General features: G+C 35.5%; 1 protein-coding gene across 1 annotated transcript; it reads left to right on the forward strand.

Annotated features, from left to right (window-relative positions):
- Positions 1 to 2,218: 2,218 nt before the first annotated feature.
- LOC109000365 (myosin-11-like) lies at positions 2,219 to 25,687 on the forward strand. Its single transcript, XM_035682878.1, has 37 exons — positions 2,219 to 2,746; positions 4,217 to 4,345; positions 5,240 to 5,383; positions 5,505 to 5,650; positions 5,741 to 5,897; positions 6,005 to 6,063; positions 13,209 to 13,368; positions 13,460 to 13,609; positions 13,695 to 13,831; positions 13,925 to 14,071; positions 14,212 to 14,313; positions 14,456 to 14,513; positions 14,598 to 14,699; positions 15,175 to 15,212; positions 15,436 to 15,562; positions 15,645 to 15,815; positions 15,987 to 16,118; positions 16,257 to 16,366; positions 16,498 to 16,558; positions 16,827 to 17,004; positions 17,527 to 17,945; positions 19,179 to 19,277; positions 19,511 to 19,732; positions 20,658 to 20,797; positions 22,481 to 22,592; positions 22,675 to 22,722; positions 22,868 to 23,122; positions 23,211 to 23,366; positions 23,457 to 23,663; positions 23,745 to 23,885; positions 24,142 to 24,212; positions 24,315 to 24,414; positions 24,492 to 24,548; positions 24,653 to 24,709; positions 24,832 to 24,912; positions 25,060 to 25,142; positions 25,258 to 25,687. Exons 1-37 carry the CDS (start codon positions 2,744 to 2,746, stop codon positions 25,379 to 25,381), a joined length of 4,683 nt encoding a protein of 1,560 aa, XP_035538771.1. The 5' UTR covers positions 2,219 to 2,743; the 3' UTR covers positions 25,382 to 25,687.
- Positions 25,688 to 27,455: the final 1,768 nt, after the last annotated feature.

A 27,455-nucleotide genomic window follows, 5' to 3' on the forward strand; every position in this document is an offset into this window, starting at 1 on the left:
GAACAATTGTTTTTCGAAAAATACAAATCGTTTTATTGCACCTTAAAATCATAAATATTCTTCTAAGACTAATGTCACAAATTGTTTCTCATTCTTACACTCCTAAGTACTTCAAATAAATAAAATCGAATTTGTGGCATCATAATGAGTAATAAAATTGACTATGCTGACAGACTAAAATTTATGCGATTGCTCGATTCATGAAATATTTATGAGATTTTCACGAGATTCCTAAAGTCTAGACAAATTCATCTACTAAATTTCTGGGCGGGATGTTACACTTTATGTCTTCTATCAAATGACTGTTGAGGGCTAAAATGAGTGCTGGTGTCAGCCCTTGTTTAGACCTTGGGAGGGGGAATAAACTTCCTCAAGAAGCCTCCCTTGGTGGTGGCTTTTGGTGGACCTAAGATGGGCCTTACCGATGGGCCTAGTTTTGAGGTTTCCTGGGCTTCACTTTGGGGTTTCGGTTAAGTTCAAGCCCAAATCCAATTTTATTTTAGCCCATTGAAATTACCAAGGTATATGAAAGAATAAATAAGGGTGTAATGAGATAAATTTGAATGATTAATAGCTTGTATAAGTGATTTAATCAAGTGATTAAACACTAAGCTAAAATTGGCCAACACTTAGGGTTTGGGGTAACGATTTGGAGTTTGGGAAAACCTCTTAGGATTTTGGTTTTCACTAAGGTTTCGGGGTTTCAATTGTATCTCAAAGATTTGGGATTTCACTATGGTTGAAACCCTTTTTGGTTTGACACAAAAATGAATGATTGGATGAAATAGTGTTTGGCTTAGGTGGCATGATCACAATGCTTGATTTTCCTTCACATTTTCATCTCATGGTTCCTCTTGGTGCTAAGTGTCCTATACTTTTTACCAAGTGTGACTAAATCTTGCCAAATAAATGTCTAAATAAAACTTTTTTAGACTGATTTGGACAATCTACATTGTGATTTGAAAATGACTAGACTAGGTTATAACACTGGTGTTACTATTTACTCTGAAAATGGCGAAAGTAGCTTTGCACCATAAAATTCTAAATAATTCTGCAAAACTCATAGTGCAATTCATTTCGCAAATTTCAACTTCTAAGCACCTCGAATAAAAACATGTTTTCAAACAACTATCATCTAGAAAACGAAAATTGTATTATTGCGCCGTAAAATCCTAAATATTCATCTAAGACTAATGGCCCAAACTATTTCTCAATCCTATACTCCTAAGTACCTTAAATAAATAAAATCATGTTTCTATCACCTAAGTGGGTAAGAACTGACTAAGCTGATAGACTAAAACCCACGTGATTGCTTGATTCGTCACACCTTTCTGGAATTTTCACGACGTTCTTAAAATCTAAAGAAATTCATTCATTAAATTTCTGGTGGGTAATTACAAACTCTCTTTTAGATTTCAAGTATTTTAATAAATTTTGACTTTATTTATTTATAAAATCTTTTGTATCTATCGCTCCGTTAAGGAAAAAAAAAATTAAGTCAACTTTAATAGCGCACCGTTTCCAAGATTTCAATGGGAGAATGGGATGTAACACTGTATGTATGGCTATGCATGAAAGTTATCAAAGTCAAGCCAAATGTTAAGCTAAGTTAAGTTTATAATATGGTGCGTTATTATTAAGTCTTTGACTCGTTTGTTATTTTGTTATTATGTTTTAATATCCCAGATTATGATTGCGTGAATACAGAGCAAGAGTAGATTATTATTCCAAAGACTTAGAGCTTGAATAAGTGTTATTGCCACATGTGTTTAGTTATGTTTAGACATTTGAATAAGTAATTTTGTCGCATAGAACTAGTTTATATTACTTTATTACATTTTAGTTTTTATTTTATGAATCTCTGTTAATCCATGCAAATCTTGCGTGGACATTGCGCTACAAATGTACGTAACATTCGGTGAGTGTTACAATACTAAACAGGTTCAATCATTGTTTCGACCTCTCTGGTTTTGGCATTGATTTTTTAATTCAGAAACTTCTCTTTATTATTCTTTCTGAAATTTACAAAACCAATAATAATAATTTTATTTTTTAAAAAAGAAAAAGAGCAAATCGTTAAAATCTGTGAGATGAGATGTTGAGAAATTGTTAAGATATATTCTAGGACCCAATCCAACGGCCATACGGATGAGCTTTAAAAGCTGGGAGTACAACCAGTTGCACTGTGGCGACTGGCGAGACGTTGTACAGAAACACTTTCACATTCCGTTGAGAAAGGCATACTCAGAGAGAGAGAGAGAGAGAGGACTTGGTTAGTAGCCACTAATTGGCGCGAAACGAGAGGGAAGCAAACCGAACTTAATGGTATTCTCGAAGAATGTCACTCCCCACAAGCCATTTTGGATGGTATCCCGCCATTCCCTTCCCAAACCACGCATACATCTGGGTTACTCTTTCTCTCTCTCTCTCTCCCCCTCCCCCACACTCCCTCGCCAATTTTTCCCAGAAAATGGCATTTCTCGGCTTTCTTTTCGACCATTCTTGAGTCCATTTTTGTTTCTATTGATTATCGTCGAAAGGGTCATTGCCTTTTGTAGTGTCGATGATCAAGAAGTTTGGCGTTTCCCTGCGTTTTGTTTTACCATACTTGACTATATTTCAATTTTCGCCAAGATGGTGGGCTCCTTTTTTGTTTCCTGTGATTAAGAATGTTTGAATCAATCCGATGAATTTTATGAAGCGAGAGCTTATGCGTGGCTGAGCTCTGATCGAAATCTTAAAAATGGTATGCTTGCTGCGCTTAAGTGCTCCATTTTGTTTTAGTTAATTATTTTGGTGTAAACTATACTGTTGAACTTTTTTGGATGCCCCCGTTAATTGTAACTGGTATAGTTATTACGAGTTTCTAAATATGATTAGTCGTCTTTACTTTTTCAGTATACTTTAATGCTCAATCATTTCTCCTTAATTTGTGTTTGGTAAATCTTATGGGAGCATTATCCTTTTTAAGACAACTATATGTTGAAACTTTACAGCATGAGAATACATAATTACAACGATAAGGAGCGATTGTAATTTTTTTTTTTTATAAGAAACAATTCCATTAAAACAGAAGTATCAATACAAACGATGATTATCCACCCATATAACAGATTGAGTAAAATCAGGAGCAAACCCTTCCCATACACTAATATCTAGAACAAACGGTGAGGAATGATTGTTTAATTTGCATATTTTTGGAAAAACTTAGCTTGTGGGATTTAGAACAGATGTTAGCATTTACCATTGAAGGGAACCAGCTGATCAATCAGCCATAAAGAGGGTTTGATCTAAAGTAACATACTTGATAGAAAGTTTCAGAGCGTCCTTTCTTTTGCCAAAGGGTAACAATACCAGCAGTTAAAGATAATGATAAAGGATTAACATCCTGGAGAACACTGAATATACGACTCTTGGGAAAAGATTATGAAGAGTTTTGATCGTGAGGTTGCTCCTATGCTTTCTTAGCTAAAACTAATGCTGTATTCTTAGACTAATAATATATATGAATACTGGAAAGATGGGTTTTGGAACAAAAACCTCCTTAATGTGTGGTGGTTTACAGCCAAGTATTAACAAATTTCAAGGATTGAGAGGCGTAACCTGCAATTGGTAGATTGGCCAAAGTTCATTTCCAATGAAGATGTAGTCACCAACAATTTCTTCATAATGCGTGTTTTGGTAACTCAAAATAATATAACTTGTAATCAGTCTATAAGATAAGAGGAGGAGGAAAAGAGGTTTAAGAAAAGAGAGACGAGGAGGGCAAACAAGGTTAGCTGAAATCAGATGGTGTTGGGAAATTCAGATGTGGTTGCATTGAAGCAATGGGATTGTAATGAACAATGGATTTGGTTTTTTAATAAGCCAGCTACTCTCTGTACCATTTTGCAATCGGGTATTCTACCATTTAGCTGTCTATACTCTTCACATATTAAGCTTGAAGCTATATGTGGAAAACTGCATAGGTCATGTGTTCTGAAGACAATACTGTGTTGGAAAAAGTTAAAACTTTCTTTTAAAACACCTGATACATGGTTTAACGTAAATGTAAAGTTTCTATTAGCACAGAGTAAAATTTCTCATAATTATATTCAGAGCTATGTTGAAGTTTTATTTATTTATTTATTATTATTATTTTTTTGTCTATAACTAAGTTTTAAATAAACTTTCTTACACAATAATTTCGTGCTCTGATAACTGCATGCATTTGTAGGGAACTCCGGTGAATATCATTGTAGGTTCCCATGTCTGGGTTGAAGACCCAGATTTAGCTTGGATTGATGGGCAGGTGTCAAAGATTAATGGACAGGAAGCTGAGATCCAGACTACCAATGGGAAGAAGGTGTCCAGTTACATTTAGTTTCTTTCTGTGTTCTTTGATTGGAATAGAAATAAGCTGTTACTGGTGCTTCAGTCTAACATTATAATTGCATCCTTGATGTTTAGTCCCCCATGTTGACAAATTAAATATGCATTTTTGACTTTATATTATGGGTTGCGGTGGAGGAACAGGTGTCTTTTTGTTTTTCACCATTTTGTACATCAATTAAATTTTACCATACAAAGAACTAGCTTCTAGTTGCGTGTTTTATCATAGTTGGTGACTACAATGGATTCTTTGCTATGTCCCCATCAATGATTTGGATGGCTTAATGAGGTTTTTTTTCTGGTTATCTACCATTTGCCCCTGCCAATTGTCTATAGCCCCCAGTTAGATACTGGAAAGAATGAGGAAAGGGAAAGAAAAAGTAAAGATGCACAGAAAAGGGAGCTCTATATTAGCACTAGCAGCATTTCTTTTCTGTCCACCGTTGAGCATTACATTACTGACTACTGAATTTTCAAGCCATATCCATTAAATTTTTTTATTTAGTTTTCCGGAATGTTCATAAGAAAATCTCTCTCTATCTCATTCATGTAATTTGGCTTGCTTGTGCTTCATGATCCATAAACAGTTCAAACAACTTTAAGTACTGCCTTGAGAGTCATAGGTATCCCTTTTTTCCTTTTAACAACAATGAATGAACATGTTTCTCTTTCTCTACAATCAACATTGAGAAAACTTTGTAAGTCATAGTTATCCCCTACTTTGCCTATTGGTATCAGTTGTAGTATCAACTAGAAAACAGATCTTAGCTTCACAGTAATCCTTTTAAACAAAATTCTATTACTTATATGTTTTACTTAAGACTGTTCTAGATGCTGAGATTCATGTTTCAATTTTGATAATTCTAAGGTTGTTGCAAACCTATCAAAGATCTATCCAAAAGATATGGAAGCTCCTGCTGGTGGAGTTGATGACATGACAAAGCTATCTTATTTGCATGAGCCTGGAGTTCTGCAGAACTTAAAAATTAGATATGAACTGAATGAAATCTATGTAAGCTTTCCTTCCCTCCATATTTATCAAGTAAAGCAAAAACTTATCATTCTCAGCAATCACTATTTTCTATGAAACCTTGGTCTCCGTAACAATATGCATCTCTTTTATGTTGTGCCAGACTTATACTGGAAATATTCTAATTGCCATAAATCCATTCCAAAGACTTCCTCATATTTATGATGCTCACATGATGCAACAATACAAAGGAGCTCCATTTGGAGAACTAAGCCCTCATGTTTTTGCAATTGCTGATGTTGCATACAGGTTATCCCCATTCTCCATTTTTTTTTTTTTGGCATTTGATTCTTTTATCAGCGAACCAGCTTTCAATGGTAATGCCTATACTAAAATCAGGGCAATGATCAATGAGGGGAAAAGCAATTCAATTCTGGTCAGTGGTGAAAGTGGAGCTGGTAAAACTGAGACCACGAAAATGCTTATGCGATACCTTGCATTTTTAGGAGGTCGGGTTGCTACTGAAGGACGGACAGTTGAGCAACAAGTTCTTGAAGTATGTTCAATAACCTAGATCTCATTTTAAAATGAAATTCCCATTACTCCATGTTATCTACTATTGTTTACATTTCTTTCATTTTGCATTTAATGATCTGACTGCAGTCAAATCCAGTCCTTGAGGCATTTGGAAATGCTAAAACTGTAAGGAATAACAATTCCAGGTGAGACATTCTTCCACTTAAGCAATAAGGTTACATGCAGACTTTATTCCCCTCCACATCCAACTAATCAATTAACTTTAACTTCAGAGGTTTTTAATCCAGAGATGTTTCATAATACTGTGCCGATGTAATGAAAATAAGTATTTAGCCAAATAGCTGCATATCTGGTGCCAGATTTCTCACTGATGGTGCGATTATCAGTCTGACCTGAGCGAACCCCTTTTATGTCATATATAACAAGCCACACATGTTGGATTTTGAATAAAATCCAAAAACTCCAAGATCTCTTGTCAAATCCATGTGGAAAAATATAATAAAAGTGCGTACCTGTAGCCATTGGATGGAAGAGCGCAGCGGTATGATCTTCCACGTCCAATATTCACTCTTTGGTAAAAACTCACAATGATGGGATGTGTAAAGTAAAAAATAAATATGGAGTGGGGACCATAACCTTATATATATGACCCCTAAAATTCCAGTTTTGCCCATCGTAAAACAATAGAATTACATGGGTCCTTAATGGGTCTCTACACATGAATTGGGCCCGTACCACTTTATGCTCATGAACTGACCAAAATCATGGGCTTCAAGAGATGTGTTGGCCTAGTTATGTCACTTTATTGATCACATTTATTTGGCCTTACAAATATTATCCAAACTTTATGTTAGGCAATTATACAATGTGAAATTTCTAATCTATGTAGGTCCATTAATCTAAATAATGCTAACAATCTCCCACTTGGACCACATAGATTTCTGAAAAATCAAACATTATAAACTTTACGAGCTCAAACTATAATTGCCAGACTTTATGGATATCATCTCAAAACAATCTGGTTCATCGAATAATATTAGTATAGGATCATGGCGGTCATTGTCACATTTATCGTGACAGGACCCATCCATAGTCACAAAACTAAACATCATCAATAACATAGATCAAGTACAAATGTGTAGCATGGAAATTTCATGTAATGTGATCCTTTATCATGCCCATTTCCAACTGGTCCCTGCATTATACTTTCAAGCCTTACGTATTACCACAATTTGAAAGAAATGCAATCTTAGAATCATCAATAAACCAAAACACGATCGTAACAAGTATCAAATAAATCAAGTACATAATAGACAAACTCTCACTTAATAAAATATGTCACTAGAACTAACCACTCCCATACGAGCTACATGCTCCTTAAACACTTTAGGTGGTAAGCCCTTAGTGAGCGGATCCACAACCATGAGATTTGTACTAATGTACTCAATTGACACATGATGATTCTGAACCCTTTCTTTCACGACAAGAAACTTTATGTCAATGTGTTTAGATTTTGACGAACTCCTGTCGTTCTTGGAATATAACTGAGCGGCCTTATTATCACAATAAATCTTTAGTGGATTCTCAATGCAATCCACAACTTGAAGACTAGTGATAAAATTTCGCAACCATATTGCTTGATTGGATGCCTCATAGCAAGCAATAAATTCTGCTTCCATGGTAGAAGAAGCTATAAGTGTCTGCTTGACACTTTTCCATGACATGGCTCCTCCAGCCAACATGAAAACATACCCTGAAGTGGATCTCTTGCTATCGAGACAACCAGCAAAATCGGAGCCTGAGTATCCAACGATGTCAAGATGTTCTGACCTCCCATATGTGAGCATATAATCTTTTGTTCTTTGCAAGTACCGCATTACCCTTTTAGCAGCTTTCCAGTGATCCATGCCTGGATTGCTCAAATATCTGCCAAGCATTCCAACTGCATACACAATATCTAGGCGTGTGCAAATTTGAGCATACATGAGACTCCCTACAGCTGATGCATAAGGGATATCCTCCATTTGCTTCTTTTCAATGTTGTTCTTTGGGCAATGGAGCAAACTTAATCTGTCACCTTTTGCAATGGGTGCATCCCCAAATGCACAATTTTGCATGCCAAACCTATTGAGTATTTTCTCGACATACGCCCTCTGTGATAGGTACCACGTGATCTATCACGATGAATCTGAATGCCTAACACAAAAGATGCTTCACCAAGATCTTTCATTTCAAAGTGTTTTGAAAGAAATTTCTTGGTTTCCAGTAACAGGCCTATGTCACTACTTGCCAGTAGAATGTCATCGACATATAGCACCAAAATTATAAATTTGCTCCCACTAATCTTAAGATAGATACATTGATCCACAGTATTTTCCTTAAAACCAAAAGAGGAAACTACTCGATAAAACTTTCGATACCATTGACGAGATGCCTGCTTTAAACCATAGATGGATTTCTTTAATTTGCAAACCAAATGACTCGATTCTTTGGTCTCAAAGCCCTCTGGTTGCATCATATATATTGTTTCCTCAATGTTACCATTGAGAAAAGCAGTCTTTACATCCATCTGATGAAGCTCTAAATCATAATGAGTTACAAGTGCCATAATAATTCTAAAAGAGTCTTTCGATGAAACTGGAGATAAAGTTTCTTTATAGTCAATGCCTTCCTTTTGAGTAAAGCCTTTTGCAACTAGACGTGCTTTATACCTTTCGGTATTGCCTTTAGAGTCTTGCTTGGTCTTGAAGACCCATTTGCAACCAATTGGTTTAATACCATCAGGCAATTCGACAAGGTCCCAAACGTCATTGTCTTTCATAGACTTTAGCTCATCTAGCATTGCATCTATTCACTTTTGGGAGTTAGCACTTTGTTTGGCTTGATTGTAAGAGATTGGATCATCTTCCAATCCTATATCAAACTCATGCTCTTGGAGATAAACAATGTAATCATCTGCAATTGCCGATCTCTTCTCCCTATTTGATCTTCTTAATGACACTTCTTGTTGAGGTTGTTCAGATTCTTCCGTATTAGTTAGAGGCAACTCAGAAATGATTTAATGATCCGCATCCGCATCCTGTACTAAGACAGGTGTGACCATCTCATCACCTTCAGTATTTGTCAGAGGTATTTCAACATGTTCCTCTTCAAATACAATATTTCTAAGTTGTGAACTCCCACTATCCTGAATATCCTCAATGAATTTGGCATTACCTGTCTCAATAATGGTATTACTTGAAGGGCAATAAAATTTGAAACCCCTCGATCTCTCAGAATATCCAATAAAGAAGCAGCTAACTGTTCTGGAGTCTAGTTTCTTTTCATTTGGCTTATAGGGCCTAGCCTCAGCTGGACAACCCCAGACATGTAAATGCCTAATACTAGGCCTCTTTCCAGTCCATAACTCATAAGGGGTTTTAGCTACTACTTTACTAGGTACTCGATTGAGAATGTAAACTGCGGTCTTTAATGCCTCTCCCCATAGTGATTCTAGTAAAGAAGAATGAGATATCATACTTCTAACCATGTCTTTTAGGGTTCCATTTCGTCTCTCAGCTACACCATTTTGACGTGGAGTCCCTGGCATGGTGTATTGAGGAACGATGCCGCATTCTTCTAAGTACCTTGCAAAAGGCCTAGGACGTTGTTCACCTGATCTGTCATATCTACCATAGTATTCACCACCATGGTCAGATCTAACGGCCTTAATTTTCTTATCAAGCTGATTTTCAACTTCAGCTTTATAAGCCTTAAAAAGGTTGAGTGCTTGTGATTTTTCATTTATTAAAAATAGGTACCCATAATGAGAATAATCGTCTATAAAGGTGATAAAATATTGTTGACCATTCCAAGATGCCGTAGGGAATGGACCACAAATGTCAGTATGTATCACTTCTAAGACGCCTGAACTTCTGTTGGCACCTATTTTTCTTATATTTGTTTGCTTTCCTTTTATACATTCAACACAGATTTTAAAATCTGAAAAATCAAGAGGATTAAGAATTCCAGTTGACACAAGCCTTTCAATTCTCTCTTTTGAGATATGTCCCAATCGCTTGTGCCACAATACAGAGGAATTCTCATTGATCAATCTCCTCTTTGTACCACAACTATTTACATGCAAGGTTTTGTTTGTCTTTAAGTGTGAGGCATCCAAGTCCAGTAAATAAAGATTATCAATTAAAGAGCCAGTACCGACAACATTTGAATCTTGAAAAAGACTAAATTTCCCATTTCTAAATGAACAAGAAAAACCAGATTTGTCCAAACAAGAAACAGAAATTAAACTCCGTCTAAATGACGGCACATAAAAAGTCTCATCCGAATCCAAATAAAAACCAGACTCCAATTTTAATCTATAGACTCCAATTGCCTCAACTTTAACTTTATTGTCATCCCCCAAGTAAATAAAGTTTTCTGCATCACTTGGTTTTTGGCATTTTAGGTAACCCTGCATAGTAACACTTATGTAAATAGTAGCTCCTGAATCTATCCACCAAGTGTTAGGTGGTACAATAGCCAAATTTATTTCTGTGCAAACAAAGATAGAAAAATCACCTTTCTTTGCAAGCCACTTCTTATACTGGAAACAATTCTTCTTCAAATGGCCATCCATTTTGCAAAAGTAACAGGTAGAAACCTTATCCTGTTCTTGTTGCACAATTGGCTGTGAAGTTCCAGCATCCGCAGTTACCTTAACTTTATCATTCCTCTTTCTTTTCTTGGTGCCTTGATTTCCATGAGGAAAAACTGCCATGTGAGCACTTTCTGTCATTTCTTGTTTCAATCTCTCTTCCTCTTGCATACAATGAGCAATGAGCTCATTAAGAGTCTATTTCTCCTTTTGAGTATTATAATTAATTTTGAAAGGACCAAATTGTGCAGGAAGAGAAATCAGAATGAGATGCACAAGAATTTCATCAGAAAATTCTAACTTTAGTGTTCTCAATTTAGTAACAAGATTGGACATTTCCATAATATACTCCCTTATGTTCCCTTTGCCATTATAGCGCATTGAGACAAGTTTGCTAAGAAGCGTACTTGTCTCTACCTTTTCCGATACAACAAATCAGTCTGCTATTTGGCTCAGGTACCTTTTGGCATTTTCCTCTTTAGGCATTGCACCTCGAATAGAATCAGGAATAGAATGCTTCATTATCATAAGACTCATGCGATTAGAGCACTCCCACTTTTCATAAGCTATCCTCTGATCAGCAGAACTCTGATCAGTAGGTTTGGGAGGCTCATCAACCCGTAGCGCATAATCTAAATCCATACACCCAAGAACAATAGTAACATGCTCTTTCCATTTTGTAAAATTTGATCCAGTAAGAACTGAAATGTTATTCAAATTGGCAGATATCGAGGATGCATTCACTATAAGAAAACAAAAGAAACTCACAATAAATAAATATCTCATTAATCACAAAATATAAAGAAAAATAAACCATAATTTTGTCATGCAAACTTTAATCCAATTGAACAACAAAATCAATTAGATAATATGACAAAATTTAAAAAAAAAAAATGGTTTATAATAGTGGGCCCTTATGAGAGACCTAGTGCATCATTGCAATCAAGTCTTTGGACAATAATTACAACATGCAAGTGGTCCTCTCCTTATAAGGCTGATTATTGTGAATAATGCAAAATTAGCCTGGCCAAACAATAGTCTTCCTTTGGGCCGACTATTGAATGCATAGGCTAATCCCTAAAATAAATATTTATACAACTTGGTCAAACAATAATCTTCCTTTGGGCCGACTATTGAATGCATATGCTTATTTTAAAAGAAAAAAAAATGCAATTCACAAATAATCACCTTATACCATCTAAGATCCGGCCAAATGACAACCTTCCTTTGGGCTGATTGTCATTCACATGAATATAGATGTAACTTGATGCAACTCATTAAACTTTTATATGACTAAGGAGAAAATTTTATGACAATAATCACTTAGGTGACATATCACTTTAGTTTCTCCAAGTCACATGTATGAATTGCCATTAAGATTTTTTTTTTTTTTTTTTAAAAAAAAAAAACTGTCGGATCCGGGTCAAACCGGGTTAGTCAACCAATCAAATGGGTTGGTCAATTAGTCAAATGGGTTGGTCAACAAGTCAACTATTTTGAGTCAACCAAGTAATTGGGTTGGTCTCATACGCATGGGCTTTGTCAATTTAGCCCACAGATTTCTATAATGCCTTACACATGGGTCCAAGGGCCTTATAAAACCCAATTAAATTTATTTCTTCATACCCACGAATTGGACCATACAAAACCAAGCCCAAGACTTGTTTTAAACATAGACCAATTCAGACCAAAAACCCTACCTGATTTCTTTAACTCAATAACCCGAGTTCCTGTAGCAGTAAAAGGACTCCGGCGCTGCCACTGTTCCAGAGACCATTCCGGCCACCTTTCCGGTCAAAACAGACCATTTTCCGTCAGATCTTGATGAGGGGACGCCGATGAAAACATTCTGGCGGCCTCCCATGTCTCCGGCAGTCCCTTTTTTAGTAAAAAATCGAGAATAATAAAATAAAAATAAACACTTTTAGCCACTAATTGTGACGGTTTTTGACAGTTCCGGTGGGCTACACACCAACGACAGCCACAGAAAAACATAAACTGTACAAAAAACTTATTCACCAAGAACTCCAAAATCAAAAAAAAATATGAACTGGAGTGGTGAAAAAATTGCAAGATACAAAAAACGTATATCACAAATAAAAACTTCATTTCCGCACAGATCTGACAAGTTTTCTCTGATACCACTTGTTGGATTTTGAATAAATTCCGAAAACTCCAAGATCTCTTGTCAAATCCATGTGGAAAAATATAATAAAAGTGCGTACCTGTAGCCATTAGATGGAAGAGTGCAGCAGTATGATCTTCCACGTCCAATATTCACTCTTTGGTAAAAACTCACAATGATGGGATGTGTAAAGTAAAAAGTAAATCTGGAGTGGGGACCATAACCTTATATATATGACCTCTAAAATTCCAGTTTTGCCCATCGTAAAACAATGGAATTACATGAGTCCTTAATGGGTCTCTACACATGAATTGGGCCCGTACCACTTTATGCTCATGAACTGACCAAAATCATGGGCTTCAAGAGATGTGTTGGCCTAGTTATGTTACTTTATTGATCACATTTATTTGGCCTTACAAATATTATCCAAACTTTATGTTAGGCAATTATACAATGTGAAATTCCTAATCTATGTAGGTCCATTAATCTAAATAATGCTAACAATACACATAGTCAGTTCCTTAGTCAGAGTGGTTTGATCCTGTTTCTATAAATAAATGTTGTTGCAGCCGTTTTGGAAAGTTTGTAGAGATCCAGTTTGATAAGCATGGAAGAATCTCAGGCGCAGCCATCAGAACTTACCTTTTGGAGAGGTCTCGTGTTTGCCAAATTTCTGATCCTGAACGCAACTACCACTGCTTCTACCTTCTTTGTGCTGCACCACAGGAGGTATTCTCCTTTTGGAATGGAAGATTTCATGTGGTTTTCAAATTATCACTTGATTCGAACATTCGTCTAAAGTCGTTTATGTTGTTGACAGGAAATTGAGAAGTACAAGTTGGGAAACCCTAAATCATTTCGCTACCTTAACCAGTCAAATTGTTATGAACTGGTTGGTGTAAGTGATGCTCATGATTATCTTGCCACAAGGAGAGCAATGGACATTGTTGGGATTAGTGAAAAGGAACAGGTTCAGCCTTTTCAAAAGGAAACATTAACTGCTTATTGCATAGATAAGAAAGAATATCTTCTAACCACTCACCTCTCACTCACAGGAAGCAATTTTCAGAGTGGTTGCTGCAATACTTCATCTTGGCAATATTGAGTTTGCTAAGGGGAAGGAAGTTGATTCATCCGTTCCAAAAGATGACCAAGCCAAATTCCATCTTAGAATGACTGCAGAGCTTCTCATGTAGTACTTTCATCCTAATAATATGACCATGGTCCATTTTCTTATATGTTCCCTCTCGTTCGGTTGGAATGTTAGAATTTTTCTTTATTTCAGGTGTGATGCTGTGGCCTTGGAAGATGCATTATGTAAGCGTGTCATGATCACCCCAGAAGAAGTCATAAAACGCAGCCTTGATCCTCAAAGTGCAGCCATTAGCCGAGATGCTTTAGCTAAGACAGTATATTCTCGACTATTTGACTGGTAAGACAATATCTATTGTGGTGATACATTCAGATTTATCACCAGGTTTTCAAAATGGTTCTTGATCACTATGTGAAACACTATGGACATGGTAACTTAGATATTCATCTAATGCTGCATGACTTTCTGATTATATGCAGGTTGGTCGATAAAATTAATGTCTCAATTGGACAGGATCCTAATTCAAAATCTTTGATTGGGGTTCTCGACATCTATGGTTTTGAGAGCTTTAAGACTAACAGGTAACATCTCACAAGTATGATAGATATAGTTATACATACACATACATGTACATCCGTGCATATATTGTTGAGGATATTCAAGCAAATAATTCTTATGAGTTACACATTTCATTACAATTTGATATTACCATACAATGTGTAGTTTTGAGCAGTTCTGCATTAATTTCACAAATGAGAAGTTGCAGCAACATTTCAACCAGGTAATGTCTCTAGAACAAATCGAGTACTTGTGCTTCAGTTTATTCATTCTTTTTAACTTAACTCTTTCTGGTGATTACTTTCAGCACGTTTTCAAGATGGAACAGGAAGAATACACGAAAGAGGAGATAGATTGGAGCTACATTGAGTTTGTGGATAATAAAGATGTATTGGATCTTATTGAAAAGGTCAATCTTCCTTCCTTCCATTAACAACCTTCACCGTTTGTTTTGTTATCTGATCCAGTCTGGACATGATATCATTAAGGAACCAAGTCCACACTTCATTTATCTAGCCAAAAGGTTACTTTCGAGTGTATTTGTAAACACTTCCTTATTGGGTACCTCTTTCCTGAGAAAAATACGATATAAACTGTTCTATCTTCAAACTAAATCACCATAGAGGTGGATGAGTGGTAAACCATCATGGCAATTGCTCTGATGTAATAGTGCCTCCAAACTCATACAGTGTAATTTTCTGTAGGAATGTTTTTTTCCAAATTTTTTATTAGTAGACAGGCATATGCTAAACATGTCAGCTTGCAGTGCTCTTTCACTAGTTTTGAGTAGCTTGTTGGGTCCATTGTGTAAGTTTAGATTGAATATCTGCTTCAGGGCTAGTATTTAACTCATGTCTTCTACTTGTAATGCTTATCTTTTGCAGAAACCAGGTGGAATCATTGCTCTACTCGATGAGGCTTGGTAATATATTGTTCTTTCACTTCTTCTATGAAGCTTTAGTTTTTCTTCTAAAAGGAAGTTTACATTAGTTCAGTTGCTGTTTTCATTTCTCTTTTTGGGTAGAAAATTCTAAGAAATGCCCAAGTTTTTGTTGTATTATGTTGAACTTCCAGATTAACTCCTAGTCGAACACCAGATAGATATTTCATTTCATTCTTACTAAGTCGTCCCTTTTCTTTTTCAGCATGTTTCCGAAGTCAACACATGAGACATTTGCAAACAAGCTGTATCAAACATTTAAAAACCACAAGCGTTTCATAAAGCCAAAACTATCTCGCACGAATTTCACCATTGCTCATTATGCTGGAGAGGTATGATTGACTACCAAGGCATCAATTGTGGCTAGTGTGGGCTACTGTGGCATAGTAATTTTTACCCTGGTTTTTGTTTCAGGTGCTATATCAATCCGACCAATTTTTGGACAAAAACAAGGACTATGTGGTCCCTGAACATCAAGACTTGTTGGGTGTTTCCACATGTCCTTTTGTGGCAGGCCTTTTCCCTCCACTTCCGGAAGAAACAACTAAATCTTCAAAGTTTTCTTCTATTGGTTCTCGTTTTAAGGTACTTTGATTCTGTGATCTTGGTGGTTAAGGTTGTAGATATGCCTGAAACTATACTACACTTGAAGTAATGCATCTGCATGCATCAGCTCATCTCGCTTCTTTTAACACTTCAAACCTTTTTATGCTGCAAGAACTTGATAACTAAAGTTTGTTTGATTAACGTTTGTAGGTACAACTACAGCAATTGCTGGAAACATTAAACTCTACTGAACCTCACTACATTAGATGTGTGAAGCCAAATAACCTTCTAAAACCTGCCATATTTGAGAATGTCAGCATCATGCAACAACTGCGTTGTGGTGTGAGTAAAATTTGATCTCTCTCTCTCTCTCTCTCTCTCAAGCTGGTGTTCTGAAAACATATCCATCTCTCTTAGTTTTATTTCTTTTTTGTTCTTTTCCCTTTCTGTATTCTGCTGGACTGATGTTTGTCCTTGTAGGGTGTTTTAGAGGCAATCAGAATCAGTTGTGCTGGATACCCGACCCGTCGTCCTTTCTTTGAATTCATAAATCGATTTGGTCTTCTTGCTCCAGAGGTCTTAGAAGGAACGTAAGTACACTCTTTTCGCATATATTTCCATTCATGTTTAAAAGAAATTATGACCTGTAACTCTTGACGTTCGTTACATATAATTAATTGCATGAGAGTTCTACTTTCTTGATGTGTTTCATTATGTGCAGAAACAACGAAAAGGTTGTTTGCAAAAATATTCTGGAAAAGAAGGGGCTTAAAGGGTTTCAGGTAAAACATGGAGTACCTTTGCTGATTTTAGAAACTGCTGATAAAGTATTACTGCTTCTCTTTCATTCAATCTCGTACACGCTTCTATAATTACTTAAGCTTTCTCAGTGTTACATACGCCCATGCACTGCGCATTGCAGCAGGGCTTTATTTATGTATAAGCCATGCATGCATGGATGTATATGTTTCTAATTATAATGAATGTCCATTGATCTAATCCCATATTGTGGCCAAAGGCATTGTTGAATGGGGCAAAATGGTTTTTCAGATAGGCAAAACAAAAGTGTTCCTAAGAGCTGGTCAGATGGCTGAACTCGATGCACGGAGGGCTGAGGTACTTAGTCGTGCGGCAAAAACTATTCAGTGGCGCATTCGAACTCATATTGCTCGTAGACATTTTGTTGCACTGCGGAAGGCTACAATAGATTTGCAATCTATATGTAGAGGTGAGCCTTTAACTATATGAAGTATTTTTCTTGGGAGAATTAGGGATGTTTGGCAAACATTAGAATTCTCAAAACTTCTCATAATTTCATTCCCAAACATCACTCAAATACAAAACATTTTTCAATTTCAAATTTTCAATTTTTTCATCTAATCATTACCTAATCATTATCCAAATACAAAAATCAATACAATTTCTTCAAACTTGAAAAAAAAAAAAAAAAAACACATAAATCAATACAATGTTTACAAACTTCAAAATAAAAATAATATTAAAAAATTATATTCAAACAATTTTTTAACTTCATCTATTCACTTTCACAAAGTCCAATACAATACTTATTTTAAAAAATATTTTTATTCAACTTTTTCTCTCTCCTTTCCCATAACCCAATAAAACATCTTCGCTCAAACTATTTCAGTACTATTCACAAAATTCTGAGATGCTCCAAACATCCAAACATGCTAATTTTATAGTCCCCTTAATGGAATGATATTCTTATTTATTTGGTATTTACTTGTAGGAAGACTGGCTTGCAAACTTTTTGAGTTCTTGAAAAAGGAGGCAACTGCTGTGAAAATTCAGAAGCACATACGAAGATACCAAGCCAGAAAAACCTATTGCAATCTCCATCTCTCTATGCTTGTCTTGCAAACAGGTTTAAGGGCATTGGCTGCTCGTAAAGAATTCAGACTCAGAAAACGAACTAAAGCTGCTATATTTGTTCAGGTCATACACTTCAAAACTTATTTCGCCTGGAAATCTACTCGTATACTGTTATCACTGTCCAAAAATGAAAACTCACTTTCTAACAAAATGCAGGCAAGATGGCGTTGTCATAAAGCTGCATCATACTATAGGAAGCTTAAGAGAGGTTCAATAGTCACACAATGCAGATGGAGGGGACAAATTGCAAGGAGAGAACTACGAAAGCTCAAAATGGTTAGCATTATACATTTTCCTGCAATATCATATAAAAACATATATCTGGAGAAGGTTATGCATGGCACTATCCTTGCACAAATTTAAAAAATACAAAGTAAAAAAGAGTTCATCTCACTGCACAGATTTTTTCTCAATTACTGAAGGTTAATAGTCAGCTTTGTAACTTGTATCTTTCACTATCGTATACATGCGCTTTATATGCCTAGGTTGACAAGTATGTTGAAAAGATTTTTGTATTATTTATATGTGAAACTATACATTATGTCAAAAAGCTCATACTTTGGCCTATTGTTTCTATTGACCCCCCAAGATAAGATTTCCTATTCGGTGCCTTAAGTCATACTTTTTTCATCCAAGGAAGATAACAAACAAGAAAGTGAGATTTCATAGGCATAGATATCATCACAGTCATAATACATGCACTCATGTTGACTTGATGATAGGATGGTATACAGCATAATACGTACACCAGGGCTCTTTTCCAAAATTATACGTATGTGTAAATGATACTGGAAGGATCAAAGATACAATGGAAATGTAAAAAACTAGTGACTCTTTATGTCATCCTTGGCATCTTAAAAGGTTGAATCATGTTATTTCTTGTTGTAACCATCATAGTCATCATCATCTTATTTCTTCTGTTTCCCAACTATAGTAAAGATAGAATTTAAGAAGGGTGCTGGCTAGCAGGCTGCCCAGCAGTTACTGCTTGGCGTACCGCTAGTGTATTTAAAATTTCTCTTTTTTCTTCTATTTTCTTTTCAACATTTTTTTAACATTCTTAATCATTAAGAAAAAAAATAAAAAATACACAACTTCACTAATAGTCACTTCCTTAACCATTAAGTAAAAAATAAATAAATTAAAATAATCAAGCGGTAAGTTTGAGGGGCTCCACTAGCATTTTCCATTAAGAAATATGATCGTTCTCTTAAATACTCATTCAAACAAGTTGAGGTGTAATATCAAATCTTTCAAGATTATGGAGCTATTTAGCATGTGTGTGTGATAGTGCAGTCTCATACTGTTTGTCTCTTCCGTTCTATTTGACTAATTCAATAATTGACATAAAAGAATGTTGATCCCACTATTGTCATGCATGGTAATACCAAGTAAATTTTCTCTACATTGAGAAATTTTTAAACCCTGTTTGTTAATTATATCCTATATCTTCTTTTATATATCCTATATCTTCTTTTATATATAACATCTATGGGCAATCTTTTCCAGGCTGCAAGGGAAACCGGTGCACTTAAAGAAGCAAAGGATAAGCTTGAAAAAAGAGTGGAGGAGCTCACTTGGCGTTTACAATTGGAAAAACGTTTAAGGGTAATACTGATTTTCTACAGATAGGTAGTTTTAGGCATAGAAGCATACACTATGACACCTTGCAAAGAAGCTCTATGCTATTGCACCGTTTGCTTTTGTATCTATTAAAATATGCTTTGAGACTTCAAAGATTTTCAGTGACTTTTGTTTGACCTTTCACCATCTGAAGAAGAGACACTCATTTCTGCTTTTCTATATGTATATTATCTCATTCCTTAATGTCACATATGCAGACTGACCTAGAGGAAGCAAAAGCACAGGAGATAGCAAAATTGCAGAATTCATTGCAAGAACTGCGGAATAAAGTTGATGAATCAAATGCGTTACTTGTCAAGGAACGAGAGTTTGCAAAACAGGCTATTGAAGAAGCACCTCCTGTTATCAAAGAAACTCAAGTTCTTGTCGAAGATACCCAAAAAATAGATTCTCTAACAGCAGAAGTGCAGAGCCTCAAGGTTAGAAACCTACCAAAAACTGCAGCTAATGTCTTCTGTGGGATATATAAATAAAACTAGTTTTTTGGTTATATCATATATGATGCATGAAATGGTAAATTAACCCGTCTATTGGTGATAAAGTTCTTAAAGACAATCTGCATCTCACATAACTGTGTCACGTCATGATAATTGAAACTTTTGTGGTTGACGTATATGGTTGATAGTTACAAAGTTAAGACAGAATATTTCTGGCAATTCAACAGAGGAAGAAGTTACTTCACATTTCTTGTGTTTGTTAAGATGAATACTTGTTTGATCTCTTTTGTGCCATGCGAAATTTACAAGACTAGGTATTCCAAATATCAGAGGAGGATACAGTGGTAATAATATTGGGGAACACTAATCTTAACTTTTTCTTGCAGTTGATAGATTCAAGTCACTTAACCTTAATAATGATAATTTTCAAGTACTATTTTTAAACAATTTTTGAAATGGATAAGGCGACCTAGCTGGCAACATGTGGTACAAAGGTTGCTGGATATAAAAAAAAAAAAAAAAATCATTTCAGATAATAAGTGGTGACATCTTGTCAAATTTATAATGTGTCGTCTTCCATTGGGATCATTTGAGATTTGAAAAGTTCAACATTTTCTGCAACTTACACTGCTTTGTCAATGAAATGGCTAACTGACTTAGGTAACAAGACATGGTACATGGTCACATGTTGCAATTTGATTTATTACACTATTTATTCGGCATCACCATGGCAGATTTTTGGTCACTCAATGAATGGATACAATAAAGTTTTCCAAAGAGTTCATAAAGTTCTTTGGCTTTTTGTATGCATACAAGGACATATTCTTATTCTATATGTTATTTTAAACATAAGGATATATCATGGCCATTTCAACTAGTGATCTAAACTGGGCTCATGCCAACACAGGCATCATTGGAGTCAGAGAGACAAAGAGCTGATGACTCTAAAAGAAAATACAGTGAAGTTGAAGAGTCTAGTGAAGAGCGACGTAAAAAATTACAAGAAACAGAGAACAAAGTTCATCAGCTCCAGGAATCTTTGACCAGGTGATATGATTCTTCAAGAATGGCACACTCGTACTTATTTTACATGTAAAGAAATTTTCACATGTTTTACATAAAAGTTTCACATACTTATCATGCCTAAAAAAAATCACGACTCTTGAAATAGTTTGGCATCTTCACACAACTATTCGACGAATATGGTTGATACTAGAAGCACATCCCAAATGGAGAAGCATATATATTGACATTCTTAAATGTGTTTTACCCTTTTTTTTTTGTAGTTAAGTTTTAGAAGTGATGTTACATCTAAATAATGATTGATGAGACAATTCAATTCTAGATGTAACGCTTTTTCATTCATTAGAGTGATTAAAAAAAAACCCAGACAGAAACCCAATGTAATGGTATTCCTCAGTTTTCCCAGTAAGAAGAACACAACAAGAACCACTTCAAGAATGAAAACTAACAAAATCAAGAATCAAAACAATGAACAAGGAACCCAAGAACCTTCTTATTCTTGGAAGAGATTTTCGAGGAATCTCCAACCTCCAAAGTACACTTAAATCTCAATAACTCAGAACTAAAGCTAAACTCGCATTTTCAGTCTATTATACAAGTTTCCTATGCAGAAGTAAAAGGACGTAGTTTACAAGCCATTTACACAAACACAACAGTTGAAAAGCCCCTGCATCTATTTCTCTTCTTGCACCGTTTCACTTAAATCCTTTATGCACCGTTTTGGATCTTCATACTGTTAATATCGTTGCCCCCTTCCGAAACACACCGCATCACTTAATCATACGCACCATTTTATTCCACCTACAGGTAATATCGTTGCTCAACCCAGATCAGGCCTACACTTCCAGACTTCTAACTTCAGTCACTCCCTCTTCTCATTCAATCTTCCCCTTACACCCAATGGATTCCCTTTTGCCAATTTATCAATAGTAATAATAGCAATAAACTTACTCACAACCTCTTTGCAAAACCTGTCACACATTAGATGTAATAAACTAAGGAAAAGATGGAAAAGATTAAAAAAAAGGTGAACTTGACTAAAGTGAATATTAGACATCTAAATGATAGGATGCTTACTTCTTGGAAACTCCATTTGGCAGAAACAATTAAAATTGGCATGAACATCTATCTGAGTGGCACTGTTTACTGGTCCATTTGATTTTCCACGTTAAATTTGAGTAGTTATTGCAATGCCAACTGTGGTCCTTATGATTAAGGATCGTTATCTTTCTTCATACATTACTTCATCAAGCTGCAAAACAAAACATAAAGATTACCACTGACTGTAAATTGTAAGATCAGATTTCAATATGAGATAGTGGGCCATTCAAATTGCATATGACACTCCATACAAATTAGCACGCTTACGTACAAAAGAAAATCTGCAAGAACCGAAAATATGCTGTTCTTGAAATGATAAGTAAGATTGTGACAAGCCATTTTAAGGCATGTTATTCCTACTATCCCCTCAACCCCCAATGTTTAATCATTGGCTTTTTAGGATAAACTACATTATTGAATGTATGAAACCATTGGAACATATTAAAATGCATTTATCTTTTTCTAGCACCAATTCACATATTTAAAATTTCAATTTTCGTCATGGCCATTCTAAAGAGGGAGTTATCTTGCATAATTTGATTTTAAAAAAGTCATCACTTGCTTAATTTTTCGTACTTAACTGGACATCTAGATTTCATTGATTAGGCTAGAAGAGAAGCTTACCAATTTAGAATCGGAGAATCAAGTGTTACGTCAACAAGCTGTATCCATGGCACCTAACAAGTTCCTCTCAGGACGCTCTAGATCAATCATTCAGGTAATTAATTAAGCATAATATGTGTGATTGACTAATTGTCCCAGATAGCGTAGAGATTATCTGGTTCTTTGATGTATGGCAGAGAGGTCCTGAAAACAGTCATATTGGAATGGATGCAAGGGCAGCTTTGGTAAGCAAAGCTCTCCAAAACATTTTCTCATTTTATACTCTTTAAGAAACAAGATATAGATTATAAAAGTAAACTTGTAATATGAGCTATCTGAGTGTTCCTGCTTGATTTTTCTCTATTGCTGATCACCTGGTAAATAAATCAGGATCTGCATAGTCCTTCAACAAACCAAAGGGATCTTTCTGAAATAGAGGAGAAACCCCAAAAATCCCTAAATGAGAAGCAGCAGGAAAACCAAGAGTTGCTCATACGATGTATTGCACAGCACCTCGGCTTTGCAGGGACTAGGCCTATTGCTGCCTGCATCATATATAAATGCCTTCTGCACTGGAGATCATTTGAAGTTGAGAGAACTAGTGTTTTTGATCGGATCATTCAGACAATTGGCAATGCTATTGAGGTTTTTAACACCCAAATTTATACGCCAAGTACTTTGTTTTGTTTTTCAGAAACCTGTTTTAACTTTATTGTTTCCATTTGGATTTCAGACCCAGGATAACAATGATATCTTAGCCTATTGGCTATCCAATGCATCAACACTTCTCTTACTACTCCAGCGCACATTGAAAGCAAGTGGTGCAGCTGGAATGGCTCCACAACGACGCCGTTCTTCATCAGCTACTCTATTTGGGAGGATGACACAAGTAACTATAAGTTTCTTGTCAATATCTACAGCTGTTAATGGAACTTCGATTCTTCAGTTGATTCATGTTTTTTGCATTATTTTCATTTAGAGTTTCCGCGGTGCTCCACAAGGAATCAATCTTTCTTTAATCAATGGCAACATGAATGGTGGGGTGGATACATTACGGCAAGTTGAAGCCAAGTACCCAGCTTTGCTTTTTAAACAGCAGCTTACAGCATATGTGGAAAAGATCTATGGAATGATTCGAGATAATTTGAAGAAAGAAATTTCTCCATTGCTTGGATTGTGCATCCAGGTTGATCAAATTATTTTACTTGCTTTATTCCTATCAAATTCTTTAAACTAAAAACTTTATTATTTGAATCTGATGAAACAGGCACCAAGAACATCCAGAGTAAGCTTGGTTAAGGGGTCACGTTCTGTTGCAAACACTGAAGCCCAGCGAGCTTTAATTGCTCACTGGCAAGGGATAGTGAAAAGCCTTGGAAGCTTCTTAAACACTTTGAAAGAAAATCATGTTAGTGGAATTTCATTTAGCTCTGTTCCTTTTTTTCACGCCATAAGATAGAAGTATTTTGTCAGTGTTGGAACTAGTTGACGTAGGCTGGGACCCTGATGAGCCAACTCTGGCTTTGCTGACCATGATTGGTGGATTAACTAAACCCTGTTTTGGTAGATCATGAATTTCATATATTTGGTTTTACTGAATTTCATTTTGAGTGTACTTTCAGCAAATTAACTTTTGCTTAAGATTGTTTTCTTTTCTCTCCTAGGTACCCCCATTTTTAGTTCGTAAGGTGTTCACACAAATATTTTCTTTCATCAATGTTCAGCTATTCAACAGGTGTAGAGTCTATGCCACAATTTCATTTTGCTTTTGGGTTGTAAATCTAATGCTAGTAGAAATTTATATTTTATCATTTAGCATAGACCATTTTTTATACAGTCTTCTGTTAAGGCGAGAGTGCTGTTCCTTCAGTAATGGTGAATACGTGAAAGCTGGGCTGGCTGAATTGGAACATTGGTGTTATACGGCCACAGATGAGGTACCTTGAATTCACTGCCACATACTCTGATATTGTGATATACCTCTAATAATTAACCAAAGGAAAAAAAAAATCAGTATGCAGGTTCTTCTTGGGATGAGCTCAAGCATATTAAACAGGCTATTGGGTTTCTGGTATCCTTCTTCTGTTCTTGGTTATTTTCCATTTCTACCAGATTTGCTTATTACAATGGTGGAGCAACTAATAGTCTTCTGAAATATCCAATTTTCTGATTCAGGTCATACATCAAAAACCAAAGAAAACACTAGATGAAATCAGCCATGATCTATGCCCAGTGAGAAATGCATTAGAAGCAACGGATATACTTCATTCTACTTTGCCGTTACTGGCCAAAAATTAGTAATTCAACTTCACCTCTTCCCAGGATCTCATTGAACCTAATTTTGCAATTTACAGGTCCTCAGTATACAGCAGCAATATCGGATCAGTACAATGTACTGGGATGATAAGTATGGCACGCACAGCGTGTCCTCGGATGTAAGTTTTTGATGGATGTCATTACCAAACTATGTCCAGAGTGATCTTTGTCTCTACAGGATTATCGATTTTCATTTTTCACAAGATTACAAACATTTCCACAAAACTGACCAACATTGAGTTTACCATCTTAATGTTTCTGTCTAGGTTATTTCCAGTATGAGGGTGCTCATGACAGAAGACTCTAACAATGCAGTAAGTAATTCATTCCTATTGGATGACGATTCAAGGTTAGTGACAACATTCAATTATGTGATGATTCCATCAACCTCTCCTTTTGTGACTGCTTCAGTTTGATTCTTTGTTATGATAACTTACCTGCCACTACTACCATCTCTGGTGCAGTATTCCGTTTTCAGTTGATGACTTATCAAAGTCCATGGAACAAATAGACATCTCCGATGTTGAATCACCGCCGCTTATTCGTGAGAACACAGGCTTCACTTTCTTGTTGCCACGTTCAGACTAGCACTGTCGCTCCAGAAATGGATTGGTTTTCCCTCTATCAATCTCCATACTCGAGATGAAGATTTACAAGACAACCTCTATTGGGAATGTCATCACCGAGTTGTAAAATATATTCATTACTCTCTAAACGTTTTCTTTTTTGATATTACCTTTCTACATATAGTTCATAGTTGTAAATCTTCGTTTTGTAAACAAGTTCTTGGTGAAGGGAAAGAAATCAACGGCGTATAGCCTTACATAACAGATGTAGCGCCCTCTCCTGTTTAAAGAGGTTCTTAACTTCTACTTGCACAAGTCGCATACCCGTTCGAAGCTCAGAAAAATTGTTAATTTTTTATTTTATTTATAACCTTATTATAGAGTTTTTTTAATGTGGCATTGTTCGATTGCTAACTGTAATAAATGAGATATAGAAGAAAGAAGAGTAGGTGTTATATAGGAATGAATGCAGAGTGATCTATACTTACAAAATTTCAATTTGTATAATATTTATTAATATGAACTTTCAAATTATTTAAAAATAAATGACTAAATTTACAATCATTTAATGTAGAACTAAATGAGGTGGCTCAATACGCATAAATCAAAGAGTAGTGCTACATATATTTACAATTTTTACTTATACTTTTACTTATAAGATTCATTTTGTCAGTTTTGTTTTTAAATTCAAATTTTGAATTTCAAATTTCATAATTTTAGCATATTAATAACTAACATGTGAAGAAGTAGGTTTTTTGTAAATTTTTCTGTAAATACAAATAACATTTTTCTAAATCAAATGATTGTTGAGATTATTTGATTACAAGACTGTCAAAGATGCTTAGAAATTGCATTTATCGTACATACCATAATTTTAAATATTTTACATCTATTATACATACTGTAATTAGAGAGAATATTCTTAGGCGATTATGTCTATGCTTAAATTAGGGAGCTTGATTGTTGTATATAATGAAGGAAATGCTCAAAAAATGGCACACACTTTTTACCACAACTCTTGTACTGTGTTTTTCAAATTTGAATATTGTGGTTTTGACATAGTATTAGAGCCCCTCTTTGGGTTTTGACCATCTTAGTCTTCTGATAGTTATCTTGGTGTTTTCGTGTGTCTTATTGTTACTCGGATTATCTTAGTCTGATCTTTTTTCTTTGTGACTTATTTTTTTGACACAATCATAGAGAAATCTGAATTTACCTGCATCAAATTTTTGGGTAAGAATTACTTTGCTTGGGAATTTCAATTCCAGATTTATCTTAAGGGAAAAGAATTATGGGGGCATATCGATGGTTTTGATCCTAAGCCTGTTGACCCCACCAAGGTATGGAATGGGAGGCAAAAGATGCTCACATTATGAGCTGGATATTGAGCTCCATGGATCCTGCTATTATTCTCAACTTATGACCACATCGGACAACAAAGGCTATGTAGGATTATTTAAAAAAAGTTTATCATCAAGACAACTCTGCTCATCGTTTTCAATTGGAATATGAACTGGCCAATTAGACTCAAGGCAGCTTATCAATTCAACAGTTCTGCTCGACACTCATTAACTTATGGACTGAATATACAAATATTGTATATTCTTCCATACCCAATCCATCTCTTCCACTTATTCAGAATGTTCATCAAACCAGTCAACGCGATCAATTCCTAATGCAACTTCGATCTAAGTTTGAAAATGTTCGTTCAAATCTCATGAACCGAATTTCATCCCTATCTTTGGACACTTGTCTGAATGAGCTTTTTCACGAAGAACAACGGCTTTCGACTCAAGTCACCTTGGAACAGCAAGAGAGCACTAAATGTTGCATATGCCACATAAGGAAAACAACGGGGTCGAGACATGACCAATATTCAATACTATAGTTGTAAGGAATTTGGTCATATTGCAACTTAGTGTCAAAAAAGTTTTGCAATTATTGCAAAGGCGAAGGACACGTTATTTCTGAATGTCAAAAACGACCACGAAATCAAAATCCTCGACCTTTAAATACCTCTATGGAAGAACCAGTTTCTAAACCTATGACTTCAGCCACCACACCCATGACCTCCTAGTCTATAGCTCCTTCGCTCA

This window comes from Juglans regia, chromosome 11 (genome assembly GCF_001411555.2).
Source record: "Juglans regia cultivar Chandler chromosome 11, Walnut 2.0, whole genome shotgun sequence".
Lineage (NCBI taxonomy): Eukaryota > Viridiplantae > Streptophyta > Magnoliopsida > Fagales > Juglandaceae > Juglans > Juglans regia.

Excerpts from the sequence above, each read along its gene's own strand:
- LOC109000365 (XM_035682878.1), top strand. Across the intron at positions 4,346-5,239 it reads AGACTACCAATGGGAAGAAG|GTTGTTGCAAACCTATCAAA; the intron begins GTGTCCAGTTAC and ends GATAATTCTAAG. Across the intron at positions 6,064-13,208 it reads GTAAGGAATAACAATTCCAG|CCGTTTTGGAAAGTTTGTAG; the intron begins GTGAGACATTCT and ends ATGTTGTTGCAG.